Raw genomic sequence first — 21,999 nt, 5'->3', positions numbered from 1 at the left:
CAATTTTATGTATCATTTGTATCATTTGTATTGAGTGTATCAGCTTAATTAATATGTTTCAAAGAGGATCAAATGTTTGCTTGTCCAAATATGTAAAAAAAAAAAAAAAAAAAAAAAAAAATTTCCATAGGGTGTGCTTATTTTTTTCCCCACATGACTGTAAGTTTAAGAACACTTGCAAAGCTCCTTCTAATGCTCCTTCCAATGCTCCTTCCAATCATTCATCATACATAAACAACTACGAAAGTGAGAAAATACCTATTAATAGAAATGAACACCCAAGCTAACCTTAGTCTAACAGTATAACTGTATTGTAAGATGCTACTGGAGACCTGGGAGTTGTGCTGTTTCAAAGTGGAAATGCGTCATAGCCCTGAGTGCAAGTAATGCTATAGAGGACAAAGACATTGTAGGCAGATTGTGTGCTTTAAAGTTTACTTTTGGACACCACTGCAGCAATGATTATTTTCCGATCACATCACACCCTGTCGTGTTTTATTATAGTGGTTGCTATTTATTTATTTAGCGTTTTGTTGCCGCCTGGTGGTCGGGAGCAGAAATGTAACCAGTGAAAGTGAGGAGAAAATCAGTGCCTGGCTACTGGGAGCTTAACATATTTCCCCATGCAGGTAGAACTTCTTTTATAGTTAGAGAGACTTTCTGTTCTTGGGTCATGACAGCGCTGTTTGAGTGGTTTCAAACACTCTGGTTAGGAAGAAGCTTGTCTGGATTTTACTCGTGTTTTGTCACAGAGGGGAGGAGGAGGTAAAAAGAGCAAAAAAACAAAACAAAACAAAACAAAACAAAACAAAAAAAAAAAAAAAAAAAAAAAAAAAAAAAAAAAACAGCCGCCATCTTTTGGAAGTGACTGGGAGTGGGGAGTTAACGTTAGCCTTCGAGCTATTGACATCCACTGGCTATTTTTTATTTTTATTTGATATTATCTCAAGTAGTCATCACGTCCAAATCATTCCATGCAACACAATAAACTAACGTTTTCGGACACTTGACTCGACTTGGCAGCGAGACAAGGACTACCGAGGGGCTGAAGGAATAACAAACCCGTTCAGAGTTGTGTCAAATCTGTGCTCCACTCCTCTGTGGCTTCAGAGAGGCCAGTTGTTTGCTGCCTGCTCTTCGCAGGATAACTGCGTTGGAGGCTAGCAAGCCTAGCTCAGATTTTCCTCTCTGAATCCTGTTTGTTCTGTCAAAACTGGCCTGTTGGACGGGTAAGCTTTCTCCAAACACACTCTTGACACTTTACTTTACATTTTTTTTGTCCAGCACAGTGTTGCATTTTGTGTCGCTGTCGCTGTCATCTTTACTACAAATAAAAATAGTTAGCTAATACAAGCAGCGTAGCATAGCATAGCTAACGCTAGCATGCAGACACCTTAGTAAGCTAACTGCAGCAGCTAAGTTTATGTAGCCGCGCACACTGACACTGGTTTTAACTAAGCTAAATAGTTTGGATGAAACATGTCAATTTGAGGACGTTTGCTTTTTAGCCATCGGTTTTTACATTACATGAGATGACGGCATGACGTTTGTAATTAGTAATAGTGTTTGATCTTGGTTAGTTAATTAGCCAGTTATCTAGTTAACTAGTTTACAGTGACTTCCCTCGTTAACAAAAATAAATGTAGGAAAACTGAATGAGGGAATCTGGACAGTTTCTGAAGGATAATAGGCATCTGGATCATGCTTTCTTGGGATAAAGATCCAGCAACACCTGTCTATATAATCAATATATGTGTGTGTATTTGTATATATATATATATATATATATATATATGTGTGTGTGTGTGTGTGTGTGTGTGTGTGTGTAAGTGTGTAATTATTATTTTAGAAAATGATTGCTTTAATCTGACATGAATAAGCTAGCGTGTATGACAGTGTTGTAAATGTTGCTTGCATTTTGCATTGCTGAGGCACTCCCTGCTTGTTTCTCTGGCACTTGGACTTGCCTTCTGTCGCATTGAAGCCTGTCATGTGTACAGTGTGTCCAAAAGGAAAGAAATTAAGCGTGAAATTCCCCCGCTATAAAGCTGTATAAGGCGATATTACAATATAATAAACCAAGCGCGGTTTGACATAAGCACAAGGGTTTAGCATTGAGCAGGAGTTGCATTCCTCATCTCTCTGCACTAAAGTGAAGCCTTTCCAGCTTTTTAGCATTAGTTATTCACAGTAATTCACCACTATTCATAAGTATTATTAATCTGTACTACAAATCACATAAGAGATGGTCCAAATTTTTAGTCCTAAATTAACCTTTCTAAGCAGGTTGTCCAGCCCAGGGACATTTAAAGGTGCAATAGCCATTTTTGTTTTTGTTTTCATACTTGTTCGAATCACCTTGAAAGATATGAAAAAAAATGAAAGTTATGTAAAACAGTGGCTGAGAAAACCCATTCAGAAAATGGACTTCTGGTCTGGAATGCTTGTTTCTGATTGGCTGGGCCTCCTGTTAGTCATCCGGGGGGCGGAGCTTTGTGAAGATATGTGGGAATTTAACTGTGTTCATGCCATGTCGCAATTACCGTAATTACGAGAAATTCCGACAAGTAAAAACGAAGACACGTCCTTGTAATTACAACTTATGAATTGAAAACTTGAAACACTCAACATGTCGGTGGTTTCAGCTGTAAAATGTAACTAGTTATCTCGTGATGTTTGAATTATTACACACATTATTGACTATTATTAATGTCTTAATGATGCAAAATTAATCTGAAAATAAACGAAAGACATACAATAAAGTTTAATGTAGCTACCACAGAGTTGGATAACCATCTAAGTTGCGTCCGGGCTGTCATATAGTAATTACGGTAATTCCGTGAACGCAGCCTGACTTCCTGTCCGGAATACCTGTTTGTGCCTGGCCTCCAGTCGGCCATCCTGGGGGCGGAGCTTTGTGAAGATATCTAGAAATTTGGGGATGGGGGAGTTGCTCAAGAAAAACTTATTTATTTATTTTAATAAATCAAACCCATTAGACCATTAACCATTAGAGACCTAATCTAAAAAAAAGACAAATCGGACCTAATTAAAGGTGCAATAACCGTTTTTAACCTCTTTTACCGCTAGCCAAAAAATGGCATTTTTGTCTGTTTTGGGGGTACCTGTGTTCAGCATTGATTTGTTTTGTGTAACCACAGTAGTGGTTAATGGCTCATATGAAAGTAGACACTTAAGACTAAGAATCAGCAGTTATTTCAAGTATTTCTTCTTTGACCTAGCCTACCTGGGGCAGTATATTGAGAATTTTAAAAAATATATATATTTACTTTTAACACAAATGTTATATCTTCACAGCAAATGCTGATATCAACCCCATTCCTGGTCTCAAAGATGCCCCAAGTACTTGTCCATGAACACCCAAAATATGAGGAAGTTCTCTCTGACCACTAAAATTGTGTGTAAGGTTATCAAAACACAGGTAAAAACCTCTCCAAATGGCACCAAACGACATAAAACCTCTCTAAATGGCACAAAGCTTATAAAAATGGCACAAAGCCTTTAAATATTGCAGACTTCTCGAAATTGCAAACATTTTTTAAAGGCACAAAATAACCTCTCTAAATGGCACGAAACCTCTCCAAATGGCACAAGAGGAAAACAAATGGCAGTAGCATGAACTCTGTTACACAATGTGTAATTTCACACACACACAAAAGTCTGAAACATACTTATAAAATATAATGTTTATTAAAAATAGTGCCAGAGCCCTAGGTGAAGGAGTACTTGCTCTCCGAATGGCTCAAATGATAGACACACGAGTGACCCCTCGCCTCTGACTTCTTTGGGGGGTAGATAGAGCCCCTCAATCCACATAGTCTTCCTCAAAAAAAAGAGCCACTCGGAAATAACTGCTCCAGAAGCTGTGACGCATTCAGGCTTTTTCGGGAACACGCCGCCGCTATAAGACGCCGATAAATCGCACGCTGAGCGAAAACCAGTAGAAAACTAGCCATCAGAAAAAACTGCCAAACATGCAAAAACCTGCTTATAAAGTTCTGCAGGAAGACCGCTAGAGCGGAGCTGCCATTTCCTGATAGTTTCTCTGCACGGCCCTGTAGTGCTGTGCTGATTGGCCTGTACCCGCTGACACACACCTCAAGACGCACGCGTAAAAAGTTTGCTTGTGCTGATTGTGTTTGATTTTCTCAGCCTCTGAGTGGTCAATCATGTCGAGTTTGGGTTTGTTTGAAAGCTAGAAGTATCTATAATTGGTCCAAGTGGGTGTCAATCAAGTTAGACTGCCCGATTAAAATTTAAACGGCGGGATGTTCAGCATAGCCAAAGCAGATTATCTTTTTTTTTTTTTTTTTTAAATGGTGTCTCAGTGTAGTTTATGGCTAATTACTAAATTCCATAGGGGTGGGATACCAAAACACTTAATGTATTTTGAAGAGTACATTTGCGACTAAATATAGAACTTTGCATTTGTTTTCTTCAATAAAGCTGATGGACTTTATACCGATGGAAATGTGCATGATTTATAAAAAAGCGAGCGAACTGGATTTTCGTCTATGTGGGTAATGTAAGGTAGTAAACGTTTATACAAGTCCGATCTTTGGTTTAAATGTTATAATTTTATTGTGGCAGTTGGCTACGGTGTTTTACTATCAAAAAAAGCTTTAGTCATGCTCTCCGATTTATCTCTTGTTTCAACGTTTTCGTGTAGAGGTGTGAATTGTTTGCCCAGCAGGGAGCTCAAACTCCGCCCCTTTCCCATCCCCCTGCTCACCAGCAGTTAAGCACACAGACATAGAACTGTACACACAGAAAGCCACAAGTGTCCTGACTAATCTTGTACCAGAACTGCGATGATACAATAATTCATTTGTTTATACTAATTGAGAATGTCCGATAAGTCGTTTTCCATTCCGCCGGCGGAATGAACGCTAGTGTCGGGGCGAAAGGGGCGTCTGGTAGCCCCTCTCTTCTTCCGCTGTGTGAACAAAGCTACGACAGTTGAGTGCATGAAGCGTCCAATATTCCACACTTCTTTTTTTCGGTTGAATAAGTGCATCATCTGGGTACCTGAAGTGCACTTCTTGGAATTTTCAGTGAGAACACATTACTAACACTATTTATACTACAAAATGGCATAAAATAGTGCTTAAGTGTGCGATTTGGGATGCACCTATGGAACTTGACAGACCACATGACATCCTGGGGGCGAAGTTTTATGAACATATTTGGAAGGGGGGGGTGGGCTCAAGAAAGAGTGTAAATAAATAAATAAATAAAATAAAACCCACTTAACCATTAGAGAATTAATGATAACCCAGATGTTTTCGTGTCATGTGGTCATAAGCTCACGCTTCATTCACAAAATAGTGTCAGAGTGGTCGAAGGGTCACTGGAGTAGAGAAGAGACACTGGGGCTTATTTTAGTTTGGGGTGAAAAGATTTCCAGCAATAATTTTAAAACGCAGTAAATCAGTAATCACAAAGTGTATGAGAAGCATTCTGGATTTTTTGTGGGATTTGGTAAGCATTGTATATCTGGGAGAGGGTCACTGACTACAAGTCCTTGGTGAGGATATGAAGCCTCGAAGTATGCTACAATCAAACTGATTATAGACAAAGTAAGCTGATTTTAATGATGTAATAATGTAAAATGTTTGCTCAGCTCATAAAAACACATAGCAGGCTCTGAGTGGAACACAAAACTTTGAACAGTAATAAAAGAGTTTGGTGCAGCTAAACTGGTGGTCTAGTGGTTAGGATTTGGCGCTCTCACTGTTGCAGCCAGGTTCGATTCCCGGTCACCGAATTAATAAAATTTTGGTTGGAAAAAAAAAGGCTGCGTGCACTCAAACAATCAGTATGTTCAGTGCCCAGTTCCCACCCCCAAAGTTCCAGGCTTTTGAAAAAGTACTACCTCCCGAGTAGGGACTTTGTGAGGGCTAAGTATTTTATCTGGAACTTAATTTAGACCCTGGTCCCTGTGGTGGAAACGCACAGAGTACCTCCAAAAGTTCCTAGTACCTGTGGTGGAAAAGCGACATATTCTGTAGATACTCTGTTTGCACTTCCTCTTTACCTTTGGTTTCTGTAGCATATGTTCCTGGAAATTGATTAAACAGTCCCTCCAGGATTTTCGTGATTGCAGAAATGAACACAAAATCAAGGAAACTCTGCAGTATTTGGAGGAGCTTGCAGTTTTTCAAAATTACAGCAGATTTTCTGCAGATTTGGGCCAAGACGCGTCATGTGACATCATCACGATGTGTGTTCAGCCAAAGCCCTCTTTGATTCATGTGCATCGAACATGAGTACAGTTAAAAGGTTTACCAGCAAACATCACTGCGAAAGATCGTGCAAAAAATTTCATGCAATTGCGATTTCGCCAATTCAAGCAGTTTTCCCACCAAACAAACAAGAAATTGTGAAAAAAAACCCCAATGGAAAATCGAGCATTTTGGGGCACAACAATCACAGAAAAACTCAGTGAAATTCTGTACAGACTGATGAAACTAAATTCTGATTATTGGGCTTGGTGGCTGTGGACTATTTTTAAACTAGCCAAATAAACACAGACTTGCAGACTTGTTTTCCCCACCCACGACCTTGTTCCAAAACTAGCCCAATTTGGTGTAAAAAAAACAACAAACAACAAACAAAACAAAAAACACAACCCTTGTTACCCTGACCTAGTCAAAACTTAATGATTGTCCAAATAAACTCTTTTTATAACCGTATGTGTTTTGCTCTAGAGTAAAAGCTCTTTAGCGGCAGTAGTAGCTTGTTAGAAGCAAACATGGGTCAACGATGTCTTGGCTGACGTGGGGGAAGAGGAATTTGTATGAGGTTGTGGTTATATACCTGGCACTTCTCGGATGTGTTTTACCAACTTGTAGCACATTAAAGATGGAATATGACACTTCTTCAGAGTGAACGAGAATGCGATTCTGTGTTTATACACCGTCTGGGTTTCTCTGTTCTTAAACTTTCGTTGTTCTCCATATTTAGCTAGCTCACTGCGCTACCTTCAGGTTTGTTTAGATTTGGTGGCGGTGTAGCATATCTCCAAGGCTATTGGCTGTTCAGGCAGTTCAATGCGACGCCATTGTGACTTCCTGTCTCAGAAGGAAATAATTAAACACACAATCAAATCACAGCTAAGAATGAATATTTTAATCTCTCTCTCTCTCGCCTGATTGGCTGAGGCTCCTACCTGTCACTCTGTAATTGGACTTCAGTGCCTGTGAGGTGTGATGATGTTTGATGTTGCTGATGTTGCTGTAAATTGCTCTTACAGGATTGTTAGCATATTTTTAACAAAATCTTACAAGCACACTATTTGGGACTTGAATCAACATGGAAAAACCGAACTACTGTTTAATATAATATATAGCCTGATATTTAGTCGCTGTGATCATGGTGAAATCTCTTCAGAGAGGCGTTGCCAAAAGAATCGATGAAAAATCCAAGAGGCCAAAAGAATTCATAATTAAATTGTGATTGAGCTTTCAAGGTCATAATGCTTGCAATCTGTTCATCGTAGTAGTAAGAATGCAAATTATTTGCCTTTCTGTTACTTCAGCTTGTTATTGTTTCACTTTTTTTTTTTTTCAAAATTATCCTTTTGAAGGCTGTAGTGTGACGGCAAAAAGACCCGGAAGGACAGATTAATGGATTGATTCATGATGCGTACAGAAAGTTAAAAGAAAGTTCTAGGTGTGTGAATGTGTACACACTGTAGGTTATGGGTATGATTGGAACGAATACCACAGATTACTGAGATGCCGCCTCGAGTTGTAAAAGAATGCCGAGCAATTAAGCTACACACACTGCCTTATGTCGACGCCTTTTGAATTCGCATAATGTGTTATTTATGTATTTTTAAAGCTCTGACTGTAATTTCTACGTTCTAGAAACCTTTGCTGGTCGAATTGTAGACAATCCACAGATCTCAATACATAAGGCATTGTCTTTTGTTTTTTCCCCATGTCCTCTCTCCACAATGTTGTTTGAAAAATGATAAACAGTCCAGTTATTCTCTTGGATATGCACTTTATAAGCATTGTATTACATTTAGGGTTGATTATATTTGGTTGATTAATATATCAATTAACCAATTAATTGGGTTATCTTTAAAAAAAAAAACAAAAAAAAAAACCCAAAAGTATTTATTTAAAAAGAATTCACACTAATATTACTACCAGACTCTTAACTAGGCTTAAAGGTGTGTTAGATATGATTAGTCACATTTTTTAAAATTAAGATTAGATCCTTAGCACTTAGCCTATGTAGCTGGGTTTGACGTTTGAATGATTCAAAATGTTCACAAATCTCAGTGTCTACAAAATGATTGACAGGAGGCCCATCCAAACAAAATAACCAGCATTCCGGACCAGAAGCCCAAAAGTATTTTCCAAAAGTGTTTTCTCAGCCACTTCATACACTTGTGCTGATGTCACAGCTTCAAGCAATACTTTTTGTCATGTTCTAAATATCTTCCAGGTTATTTGTACAAATAAGAAATAAAATCAACTTTTGTACCTTTTAATTAAATTACATGTCACTGAGTACAATACAACATTACTGACATTTTTCTGATAATCTGTCACAGCATGAGAATGTTTTCAAAGTTCTCATGTTACACCAAATGAGACATGGTGACGGTATTCTGTACATTTTTTCTTCATACCTGCAGTCCAGGCCGTGATTTATTCAACTCCACCAAAACAAAAATTCAATATAAATATCCCCAAACATATTTAGCTTGCCATGTGTGTATGCGAGGTTAAACATTTTCTGTGTGTGTGGAATCGACTCCATAGCTTTGATACTGACTCTTATGTGGTTTTCACACTGGGCACATTTGCTGCGGTCCAAATCCAAGTGTGATCGTTCCCAGCGCTCCCCTGCAGCGTTGGTCTGGTTTCAGACTCGCTTGATTCTGTTGAACTCCTCTTGCATCACCACAGATAATATCTGGCACTATTATGCACACTAGGACTGGGCTATATATCGATATAATATCGAAATCGTCATAAATGATTTCTGAGATATTGTTGGTATGATCTATTTTTAAAAAAAAATAAAAATTCTTACATTTTTAATAATTACAAATTAAATGGTACTGAATGAATGCCGTTGATTTGATGTAATATTTTTGAAAAACTTCTTGGTATTTGTAAGTATTTAAGAAAAGTATCATCAAACTCAGTTTAACATATTTTTGTTTATTTTACTACTGTTTTGCAGACAGTTTGTAAGCTAAATTATATGTCTTGATATGCATCGTGTATCGTAGAGATGTCCCCAAGTATTGTGATATGTTTTTGTCATCACCCAGCCTTAATGCGCAGCAGATATTATACGCAACAGTGGCCCATTTCTAGGTCCTATTACGTTCTCCTGTCACTCATGGTACACATGTGTTGTGGAAACTAATGTAGTCATCATCGGCTAAAACACATGCTCAGGTAACTTTACTTCCTGAACGTGTACAGACCCGAGTACAAGTTGCGTTCACATTCATGGGAATCCCAGCATTGTTCCAGTGCAACTGAACTCAGACCACCTCCTACAGGTAGTCTCTGGTTCGGTACAATCATGCGCTTCACGGTCTGCATGACAGCTTTCACATTAACAGTTTTTCAGACAAGCCATTCCTTCTCATGCCTACTCTACGTGGGTATAAAAGGGAAGTAATTGCACAGTATAGTCATGGCAATAAGTGTTATAATCGATGTCACTTTAATAAACGCTACTTTTCGAGGAGCTAAGCTTATTTTGTTGAGCTAATAAAATTTAGTTTATTGTATAAGAATCAGAATCACCTTTACTGTCAGGTTTACATGTGCAAGGAATTTGTCTTGGTTTACAGTAAAATACAAGAAATAAAGTAATATTAATAAGATAAATAAGACAAAGTTATGAAAATGAGAAGCATACAAAAAATAACTATAAAGCTATGTAAACTATGACTATAAATATAAAAAATAAAGATTTGTTGCATATGTTGCAGATAATAAATACAAAAATATGTAGTTTTACTCTCATTGCTTCCTGACTTTTCACGCACCCTGTTGTTAAGTACAAGGATGCATTAACATTGGAATGAAATTATAGTATGAACTGACATTTTTTTTTAATGTAATTTATCTGTGTCACACGCAGCACATCCCTGAATCTGTTAGTGTAGGGGTAAGCAGGCAAAATATAAGTGCAATAATATTGCCTCTATAAGAAATTACTTGGCAGGTCATAGCAAAATGGTTGTTAGGAAAAGCAAAAATAAAAACAAGCATGACACAGTATAAAAATAGTTACTGTTTTGCACTGTACCTCCAGTTGTGTTTGCAGAACAGACGATCCTCACTGCCTGTGTCTTCCTAACCAGTGCTTCCTCCACATTTTTCTCTTTCTTTCTTGTTTCTGTATGCATGATGTCACATGGTGGACAGCACTTGTGTTTATTTTTGGTGAGAACGTGAGATTTGGCACCTTCTTACAGTATGGACATTTTCTTATTCACACACAAGAACTGTAACTTATTGTTGCCAGTATCAAAGCTGATGAGATTTCTCATAAGAAGGGCATTTCCTGTGATGTGTTGCGTGTCTGTATTTGCCGCTCAAGTGAATTTCTTGTTGGCTACTATTGTTTAAGTGTAGCAGGATTATTCATACAGTCCCAAAACATATATAGTATAAATATATATATTTTTAGCCTTAGTTTAAATTCACTGATATGGTGGCAGGCCAAAAAGATTTATTAAAAGCATTAACATTTGAATAATTATTAGTGACATTAGGCTACATTTTGCTGACAGGACACTGTTTGAATGGCGATGCATGGTGGCCCATTAGGCGGTAGTTTATAACATCGCAGTGTGTTAGCATCTTTAACAAATAACTGTCTAGCGTAAACATTACATGGAACATAACGTTAGCTGGTTTCACAGCTACAATGCCAGCTGCCTCGAACTAAAATAATATAGGGTCCGTCTTTCAGGTGCTTCGCCAAATTCCAGGTGTTTCCTCGCTTTGTTTGAAATGAACGATAGCATGGGTTGCACACCGGAAACCGATACTAGCTTTCCTCTCTTTTCCTCTCAGCGAGTCGGGGCGGAGCTATACTTGTTAAGCTAAGCTAAATTTCTGTAGTTTTCCCCTGTGCTTGTAGGCGTTCTTCTTCTTCACCACTTGTGGACCGACTAAAACACTTGCGCATATTTGCTGCCCCCTTCAGGTCTGGAAGAATTGCAACCTAGGCACTTTCGTTACAAACGGTGCTAACGGTACTGCAAAAAAACAAGTACCGTCACGTTTTAAGAATGTTGGTACCGAAGTATTGGTTCTCGTGACATCCCTAGTACCGACTACTAGATTTTTGGTATCGTGATATCCCTAGTGTGTGTATAGTTGTAAATAATAAAAAGTAATGCGTAAATACTAATATATATATATATATATATATATATATATATATATATATATATATATATATATATATATATATATATGTGTGTGTATGTATGTGTATGTGTGTGTGTGTGTGTGTATATATATATATATATATGTATGTATGTGTGTGTGTGTATGTATGTATGTATGTATGTATAAATAGTATTTATGCATTATTTTTTATGGATGCACAAAAAGTACTGAATTAAACTACAGTTCTAAATTAATTTTAAGAACTCACTTTCACTGCATATGTGCAAATACAGCGAATAATGACAATAAACTTAAATTAAACTAAACCTTTTAAGCAACTTGCACCAGTTTCCCCTGCCCCTTGCACACAGTGGAGCATTTTGGATATAAACATAACTTTGTGCTCATGCAGCACTGTTTGATACTGGCAGAACACAGCACTGTGTTTAATATAATATGCTCCCCTGCCTTAGAGGACTTTTTTTCTTCAGTCAAGTTACGATTTCGCCTCCGTCCGATGGTGACTGAGGTCATGTTGGGAATCAAAGGTAACGCTGACAAACAGTAAACTGAAGAAAGTCATTGTCGGTGACTCTGGGTGTCTGCTAATGCTATCGTGCGTATGATGTCATGCGCCGTCGAGTAGGAAGCGGCTTATACTTCCGATTAGTAAAAAACCCGCCAGTGTTCCTTTTGAGACGATATTACCTTTCTAAAATTCATACACTAGACGGTAGATTACACAGTGCATAGTGTAAGTGTATAGTCCGTCATTTGGGACACAACTTTAGTATTTACTCTCTGAAGCGTGTTTTTGGAACAGAAGTAACATAAACACACCCCGTGCTGCGTGCAGACCAACTAAACGATAATGAGATTTGCTGACAACAATTTTCATAATCGGTTATTATGGATTTTATCAATTAGTTGTTGCAGCTCTAATACCGTCCCTCCAGGATTTCGCAATTTTGTGGTTTCAGAAATTAACGCAAAATCAAGCAAACTCCGCAATATTCAAAGGAGCTTGCAATTTTTCTAAATTACTGCAGATTTGGGCCAAGACGTGTCATAGCCCTCTTTGATTAATGTGCCTCGAACATGGGTACAGCTAAAAGGTCTCATTTACCAACAAACATTACTGTGAAAGACTGTGCAAAACAGTTTTGCGCAATTGCGAGTTCACCAATTAAAGTAGTTTTCCACAAAGAAAAGCACAAAAAACTCATTGTATCACAAGTTTTGAAAAAAGCCACAGCAAAGCAAGCATTAAAAATCCTATACGGACTGATATGAGAATGTGCATGACCTATTGTAGGAAGAAATATTATTTGGCTAGCTCACAAGCCAAATTTCTTTGCTGGTTGTTTTTTTTTGTTTGTTTTGTTTGTTTGTTTATTACATGCAGCAGGGAGTGTGAAGTAATGACTGAGCGAGACAAAACACAACCAGAAAACACAAATGCACAACGTGTAACATAAATGTACGTATTCCAAAAGTAGACGGTAATCAGCCAACATGGTTGGGTGCCAAAACTGGCTGTGCTCTCTGGGTTGGAGGGATGGCATGCTACCACTCATCTGTCAGTCACAGCGACACAAGCTATTCTTGGGCTACATGTATAGTATGTATATAGTATGTATGTAGTTCTTATGCTGTCCTGTGACGCAGCATGCTTAGCAGTTAGAAAAAATGTGGTCGGTTAGGTTCATGCGTCTCGGAGTAAGCAAGTGTTAGTACATTCTTGTACTACAGTACCATCGTAAAAAAAAAAACTGAACTGCTTTCATAAAACTTTTCCCCGTATGAGACTAACATTGACCATTAAAGTCTGTTTCACTTAAATGTCATCACACTGCCACACCACTTTGCAATACATAACTGCAATAACTGCTCTTGACTTCTAAGTGAGGAACCATTTTGTTGAAATCTGTCAGTTTGTTTTTTGTGTTCTTTAAGTAAACGAGGTGTCGACTATAAAAATCCACAACTGTGAATTTTCCTAATTGACTTATGCCAGTGAAGTTCTTTATGCACTCTTGATTGTGTTCCTGGGTTTAATAGAGCAGATGAAGGCTTGGGATTGTTCCCCCCCGCCCCCACACACACTCAAATGCAGATAATTCCAGGGTCCTCTTTACTCTGTCTTTCTCTTATTTGCACATGGAGGGTATAATGGAGAGTATAAAGTGTTACATGAACTGAATGAGATGATTGAGTTGACTTGTAGGTATGTCGGATCAGAGACCAGAGAACTGCTGAGTTTGTCCCGCTTTGTGCAAGGAGGACCATCCCATCAGCATTAGCCGAGCATTTAAAGCCGCATGACGAACGGGAACAGACGGCAGTTCTGCGTCATATGGCTGTTGGAATTGTAAACCGACTCAGTCGCATAGACTGCCAACTCACTACCATGGTTCTTCACATTTTAATAGATTTTGTTTAGCCAGCAAAAATGACTTAATTTGGGAATTTCATATTATTTTTTCATACACACTTTTTTTCCGATGACACAGGAAACACAGTATCAGAGTAATTAACTCTATTGCCTGGTGTTGTCATATGGAAACAATTTTATCTCCACTTTTTTAAATAGGTAGTAATACAAAAATACTATTTTCCAATGTATTTCCAAAAAAATAGAATATATATATATATATATATATATATATATATATATATATATATATATATATATATATATATGTGTGTATGTATATATATATATATATATATATATATATGTGTATGTATGTATGTATGTATGTATGTATATATATATGTATGTATGTATATGTGTGATACTTTCCACCATTGCACATTGTTGCCATACAGCCACAATTGACCAACTACCCCCACTTTTTTTGTTTCAATTTTTAAAAAATATTTAAAAAATAATAATTATTACTCATTACTAACTAATTCAAATAATAAAAATCCAGAAATGTGTTTTAAGTAAATGTAATAATTAATGCAATAGAAGGTTAAAGGATGTCTGCTGTGCTGAACACCGCACGAGACCTGGCCATTGTACTTATACGGCCCACATCAGCTGGACTAGCCTGTGGTCATTATGCAAGGTTTAGAGGATTATAGGGATCATGGTATGTCCACTCTTCCACAAATTACTGCCCTCTTGAAGATTATCCTGCAGAGATTGTACTTTAGTCAGTTATATACTTTACAAAAATACTTCAGTTCAAATGAATAAAATCTTCCACACTTTCATAATGCTAAATGGACACTTATATCCTGTACAGATATTTTTTTTTAACTGTGAGAGAAAGACAATCTTCACTGCAGAACCAGATGTCCATGGGGTGGAGCTGGATCTGATTGAACTCCTCCTATACTTCTAACCCTAAACCTTTAAACAATACAATGATGTACAACACAAAACAACACACTTAGACCCTGTTTAAACTGGTGCGTTTTCGTTTTAAAACGCATAGTTTTTGGTCCAGTTACGCCTGTCGTCTACATTACTCCGGTGTTTTCGACCCTCAAAGACGGAGACTTTCGGAAAGTGCCGAAGACCCCGTTTTAGTTTGAGAACTCTGGGCTCACTTTTCAGTGAAAACAGACCAAAATGAAGACTTTTGAAAACGAAGGCATGGCTGCCCACATTCATTCCCTGATTGGCTCGTCTGGATTATTGTGTATCCTTCCCCGATTCGTCAATCCCCTACCATATGACTATTATGCTACCTTAATCATATACACAACAACACGGAGACTGAACCGCAAGCTTTGCTGGCTTGGTCATCATTCTTAGCAGCCATTGTGCAGTTCAATTCTGTTTATTCATTTAAATTCAGTTAAATACTGCAGCTGCCTACATGCGCAAGAGGCAAGCTATGATTAGAGCAATCAGCAACAAATATCACTTCAAGCGGTGTAAGCCCTACATGGAACGCTGGTTTGCTGTGCCTGCTGGTGACTAGCAACCAAATTCCTGTTTACACTTGTATGCGCATGACCAGTGTGCATGAATGGTCATGTGACATGTGTTTTCGGTTGTGTAGTGTGGACGGAGATCCTTTCTGAAACACAGCGGAAACGCCAGTGTGGACAAGGATCATTTTAAATGCTGAAACGCTGTTTTAAAACGAAAACCCATTAGTGTAAACAGGGCCTTATCCAGCCTGAAACACAGCAAGTTCTCTCAACACCTCAAACCTGCCTGGATTTCTGGCTCTACTCCGCCCAGGTAGAAAGAGCTTTATCAGATCTGTCTCCACCCTCCATCCCATGGACTTTTGGCTCTGCAGCGATGGGTATTTGACGTCTATAAAGTCTTTGGTTGCCAAGGCAACCTTTACAAGAACTGCTGGCTTTTGCAACACATGATCAAAAGCATTTCAGTATGATGGTCAATTTGTAAATGAAATGCATTACATTTGGAATAATGATTTTGGCTTTGAAATTGATCAAAAAGGTGTGTCATCTCGTTTTCAGTGAATATGAGCGACTAGGTGCTTTTTAAAGTAAAATATCAGTAAGTTTCATGGAAGGAAGAAAGGTGTGGCAACGTGTAGTGTAGATACTGGATTTTAAAAAATTAATTTGCGCTTTAATGTGAAGTTTTTGGATTTTTTTTTTACTGACTATCAATATTTTTTTCTTTAAGAGCTTAGAGTTTAAGAGCTAAAAAAATGGAGTATGGACATACTTATAGTATTTTTATTTTTATCATTTGTAAGAAATAGGAACTGAAAATGCCCTGTCTGATGAAAAATGTTACCTATTGTGGTGCATGGGTATAAATGATGTTTTTCAATGTTAAAGGTCAGACATTGCATGTTACAGATAAATTTGAATGTCTATGTTTGTGTGTTCATCTTTGATCACTCACTTAACACCTAAAGCTCCATAAAGGTTGTTAATTTTAGCTCACACCCTTTGTGAGACTGTTGTACCAGTGTAGGATTGTGCCCTTGAGGAAAAACACTTGATTAAGCCACATTTTATTGTCAGTGATTGAGTCCCTGTGTTTAATAATAATAATAATAATGTGTGTGTGTGTGTGTGTGTGTGTGTGCGCGTGCGCGCACTACAGGTCCTTATGCACACGCTGCCACTCTCTGACAGATGAGTCATCATCGGGGGCTTGCGTGTCGCAGTCGCACGGCCAGATAGTCCCCTGCGACCGCAGCATGCCCTCCACCAGCAGGGCAGGGAACCTCAAGGACCCAGAGCTCGCAGAGCTGTTCTTTAAGGAAGATCCTGAGAAGCTCTTCACTGACTTGCGCGAGATTGGACATGGCAGCTTCGGAGCTGTGTATTTTGTAAGCGGTGCAAAACCTTACATCACCCTTTTACCATGTTTACACTGGTTTTAGGTCTTATGAGCTCTATGGATGCATAGAATAGTGCACTATATTATATTACATTTTGTGCTTAAGTAAACTAGGTTAGTAATTGACTTTAAAGGCAAAAATATTAGATTTACTATGACAAAAAAATAATAAGAAATGGGGAACATTCAATACTAGTTTAAGAATATACAAAATACGAATACAAATCAAGTACTTGATGCATTTGAAAGTATGCATTTTGTTTGTTTAACCATGTTTGATCAAAAATCAACTAAAGGTTCCCAAAGGGGGGGACCAAAAAAATGTTCGCTGTATCGGCGGGAGATCTTGATCAGAATCCGTTGCCGGAACCTGAAGGAGCTAAGGACTAATCGTTGGCTTGGTTGACTAAATTTTCATTGGCCAATTAGTCACAGGGGAAAAAAGTTCACAGGAAGTGGCGAAGTCACACAGTCAGTGACGGAAATTTCGCTAACACAGCTGGCCTGGCTGATCCACCTGCTAATAATTATGTCAGGAATAAAATCAAAAGTGTGGAATAATTTTGAAAGAATAAAGGATGTCCCTGAAAAGATTGCCTGCAAATTTTGCAGGCAAAAGTTCATCTATCATTCGTCGACATCGAACATGTCTTATCATTTAGAACATGTAAGTAACAGCCTAGCATTAGCCACTTTACATGGCCGCTCGTTTTAACATTAAGGTTAACTTGGATAAATGTGCGCTATTATATTACATTATCCAAATGTTCGTGCGGAGTGTGGAAGTTAAATCATAATGACATGTTTAACTTAACTTGCATTTCTCTCTATGCTCATCCACTATACTGCAGCAATGACTCCGCGCCACCAACTTCTCAGCCGACACTGACTCAGCAAACTCTTGTCATGAAACTGCCACTTACTGAGAAAAGAAATTTAGTTGAAAAAGAGAATAATGTTAATTTTTGTACAAATACTTCTAAGTGTTGCAGTTTTCTGTTTATTTATTTTTTCATTTGTTTAGTTAATTCCCCCTTTGGAAAAGTTTTTATACCAAAAGATGTTTCTAATCTTTTTATATTTAAGTTATTGTATTGGTAAGTTGTTATTTATATTAATGATCTTATACTTGCTTTCTATTACTAATAAATTATAAAAATGTTGAGGCAGTCTCCTTGCTGTTTTTTTCGACATTCATAATCATAATTTCTGCCGGTGTTGCTGCAGCTCGTTTTATGTGTGTGTTTAAGTGTGTAATTCACATATATGTTTAGTATTTCTCTGTAATGTAGAACAATGTTACAAAATAACACTCTTTCCCAGCCCTGAAACTCAAACCGTTTTTCCTCATATATATTTAAGTAATTAAGTTAATATTATAAACCTTAATGAACGACTGCTAGCTGACTAAGAAAATCTTTAGTCAGGGGCAGCCCTAGATCCTAGTTATTCATGGGCGTTTGTATGTGGAAGAGGGCAGATAACACTTTCGTTTAAATGGCCATCAGACACGTATTATGAAAGCACAATACCTTAAAACATACAATGAGGGTCGTACTTCATAATAGTGACAATATGATTGTGCTTAGTATTTGAATATGTGAAGATAACTGGTTGTCTGATTTAAAAAAATTTTTTTTATCTGTATCTGGCTGCAGGCACGTGATGTGCGGACCGCAGAGGTGGTGGCCATTAAGAAGATGTCCTACAGTGGAAAACAATCCAATGAGGTGAATCAATTTGAGATTGTCACCTGAACTATGCAGTGACCTCTAAGCCAAGCCGATTTTTCTTTTTTCTTTTTATTTTATGCAATGCAGCAAAGCTTTATGCTGCGTTTGGAAATATTAAAATATTCAATCTAAAAATTAATGAATGAATGACCATTTTTCTGCACTTTTAGAAATTTCTTGTAGTTCTGTGTATTGTCTTTTGATTTTAAATACTGAATACAGCTGAGGGAGGATATCGCAGTTGTTGGGTGCTGTGACTGTTGCATTGCATTACAAGGACTGAATTCATTTCCTGTATTTAGCTGCACTGAGATATATGTTAACACTGTAACTTTAATGCTAATTTATTGCATTTCTCATCATTGCATATTATCCAGCCCTACACTGGGCCAGTGTCAGGCTGGTGCTGATAGTCTTCCCAGGTTTTTGGTGTAATGTCTGAGTGAAGTGCTGAGGTCCTGTATAGCTATTCATCAGTAGCAAGCTTTTTCTTTTTTCTTTCATTCTTTCTTTTTTTAAGATGAACATTAACCTGGAGATTTTATTAATATGAAATGGAAATGGTTAACTGTACTGGTTTTACTGTTTTCCATTCTATATCAGAAATGGCAGGATATCATTAAAGAAGTAAAATTCCTTCAGAGAATACAGCACCCGAACAGCATAGAATATAAAGGATGCCACCTACGGGAACACACAGCATGGGTAAAAACACTTCGTCTTTGTCTATCTCCTCAGCACAAAAGCATCCTCGTTCATCTGACTTTAGCTCTAAATATGTTTATTTTCTATATCTCTTCTTCAGCTTGTAATGGAGTACTGTTTGGGTTCAGCTTCCGACCTCCTTGAAGGTAAGCTGCTAAGTTTGGCCAGAAAAAATGTGAAAAATGTATTTGTAACAGTTCCGCTGCCACACCGTACGTAATTTAAAGTCTAACTTGCTAGTTTTGACGTATTTGTATCTTTCAAAGACATTCTCCTTGCACTGATTCAGTTAAAGGCACTATGAATGATTTTATGTTAAATCAACCTTATCAAGATCTTTTTTTTGAGATATTGGAAAACTTTTCTAAGGTCATCTTAAGTTCAAAAGACTCTTTAAAAGCACATCTTAGCATAGCCAGGAGCAGACCAGTAGAAATGTCTGTAGAAATTGCGTAGAAATTGTTACATCAGCAAAACTTCCACCTAACTAAAATTTTAAATTAAAGTGGAAGAACATTAAAGGAACCGAAACAGCAGCTGTGTTTTTATATCTTTAAGTACACAGTTCATTTAAGTCCAGGTAGGAACAACAAAATCTTGTAAGAGTTAAATTAACACAGGATTTGTACAGTATCTCACAAAAGTGAGTACACCCCTCACATTTTTGTAAATATTTGATTATATCTTTTCATGTGACAACACTGAAGAAATGACACTTTGCTACAATGTAAAGTAGTGAGTGTACAGCTTGTATAACAGTGTAAATTTGCTGTCCCCTCAAAATAACTCAACACACAGCCATTAATGTTTCAACTGCTGGCAACAAAAGTGAGTACACCCCTAAGTGAAAATGTCCAAATTGGGCCCAATTAGCCATTTTCCCTCTCCGGTGTCATGTGACTTGTTAGTGTTACAAGGTCTCAGGTGTGAATGGGGAGCAGGTGTGTTAAATTTGGTGTAATCGCTCTCACACTCCCTCATACTGGTCACTGGAAGTTCAACATGGCACCTCATGGCAAAGAACTCTCTGAGGATCTGAAAAAGGAATTGTTGCTCTACATAAAGATGGCCTAGGCTATAAGAAGATTGCCAAGACCTTGACACTGAGCTGCAGCACGGTGGCTATGACCATACAGCGGTTTAACAGGACAGGTTCCACTCAGAACAGGCCTCGCCATGGTCGACCAAAGAAGTTGAGTGCACGTGCTCAGTGTCATATCCAGAGGTTGTCTTTGGGAAATAGATGTATGAGTGCTGCCAGCATTGCTGCAGAGGTTGAAGGGGTGGGGGGGTCAGCCTGTCAGTGCTCAGACCATACGCTGCACACTGCATCAAATTGGTCTGCATGGCTGTCGTTCCAGAAGGAAGCCTCTTTTAAAGATGATGCACAAGAAAGCCCGCAAACAGTTTGCTGAAGACAAGAAGACTAAGGAGATGGATTACTGGAACCCTGTGGTCTGATGAGACCAAGATAAACGTATTTGGTTCAGATGGTGTCAGGCGTGTGTGGTAGCAACCAGGTGAGGAGTACAAAGACAAGTGTGTCTTGCCTACAGTCAAGCATGGTGGCGGGAGTGTCATGGTCTGGGGCTGCATGAGTGCTGCCGGCACTGGGGAGCTACAGTTCATTGAGGGAACCATGAATGCCAACATGTACTGTGACATACTGAAGCAGAGCATGATCAGTATGCAGTATTCCAGCATGATAATGACCCCAAACACACCTCCAAGACGACCACTGCCTTGCTAAAGAAGTTGAGGGTGAAGGTGATGGACTGGCCAAGCATGTCTCCAGACCTAAACCCTATTGAGCATCTGTGGGGCATCCTCAAACGGAAGGTGGAGGAGCACAAGGTCTCTAGCATCCACCAGCTCGGTGATGTCATCAGTGGAAGAGGACTCCAGTGGCAATCTGTGAAGCTCTGGTGAACTCCATGCCCAAGAGGGTTAAGGCAGTGCTGCAAAATAATGGTGGCCACACAAAATATTGACACTTTGGACCCAATTTGGACATTTTCACATAGGTGTGTACTCACCTTTGTTGCCAGCGGTTTAGACATTAATGGCTGTGTGTTGAGTTATTTTGAGGGAACAGTAAATTTACACTGTTACACAAGCTGTACACTCACTACTTTACATTGTAGCAAAGTGTCATTTCTTCAGTGTTGTCACATGAAAAGATATAATCAAATATTTACAAAAATGTGAGGGGTGTACTCACTTTTGTGACATACTGTATATATTTGTTCATGCATAACAACTCCTACAGAAAAACCTCCCCTCCATGCACAATGAAGACTGTCCAAAGGGCCCCAACCAAATAAATTTTAAGCCATGAGGATTTTTAAAAACATATCCCTGAGCTCTATTCACAGGCATTACAATAAATATCAATATGTTTCATAGCATTAGTCTATTAATGGTAGGGCTGTGACAGTGGCCACTTTTTACACCGTGGTGGTTAATGATGTGGTGAGTGGTGTTTGGTATTTTACAACCCCAATTCCAAAAATGTTGGGATGCTGTGTAAACTGTAAATAAAAACAGAATGCAATGATTTGCATATCTCATAAACCCATTTGTTATTCACAATAGAACATAGAAAACACATCAAATGTTTAAACTGAGGAAATGCATCATGTTAAGTAAAAAAAAAAATAATAATAATAATTTTGAATTTGATGGCTGCATCAGGTCTAAAAGTTGGGAAGGGGCAACAAAAGGCTGGGAAAGTAAGTGTTATTTAAAAGAAACAGCTGGAGGTTAATTGGCAACAGGTCAGTAACATGATTGGGTATAAAAAGAGTATCTTAGAGAGGCAGAGTCTCTCAGAAGTAAAGATGGGCAGAGGTTCAAA

General features: G+C 38.1%; 1 protein-coding gene across 1 annotated transcript in view; it reads left to right on the top strand.

Annotated features, from left to right (window-relative positions):
* Positions 1-553: 553 nt before the first annotated feature.
* Positions 554-21,999, top strand: part of taok1b (TAO kinase 1b) — a 37,570-nt gene continuing 16,124 nt past the window's right edge. Inside the window, exons 1-5 of the mRNA XM_017492701.3 lie at positions 554-1,229; positions 16,465-16,693; positions 18,363-18,434; positions 19,041-19,142; positions 19,243-19,288. Coding sequence (XP_017348190.2) covers positions 16,562-16,693; positions 18,363-18,434; positions 19,041-19,142; positions 19,243-19,288 — 352 coding nt within the window. The 5' untranslated portion in view covers positions 554-1,229; positions 16,465-16,561. The remainder of the gene's footprint in view (positions 1,230-16,464; positions 16,694-18,362; positions 18,435-19,040; positions 19,143-19,242; positions 19,289-21,999) is intronic.

The sequence above is a fragment of the Ictalurus punctatus genome, chromosome 18 (assembly GCF_001660625.3).
Source record: "Ictalurus punctatus breed USDA103 chromosome 18, Coco_2.0, whole genome shotgun sequence".
Lineage (NCBI taxonomy): Eukaryota > Metazoa > Chordata > Actinopteri > Siluriformes > Ictaluridae > Ictalurus > Ictalurus punctatus.
This window is presented reverse-complemented; position numbering and strand designations above follow the sequence as displayed.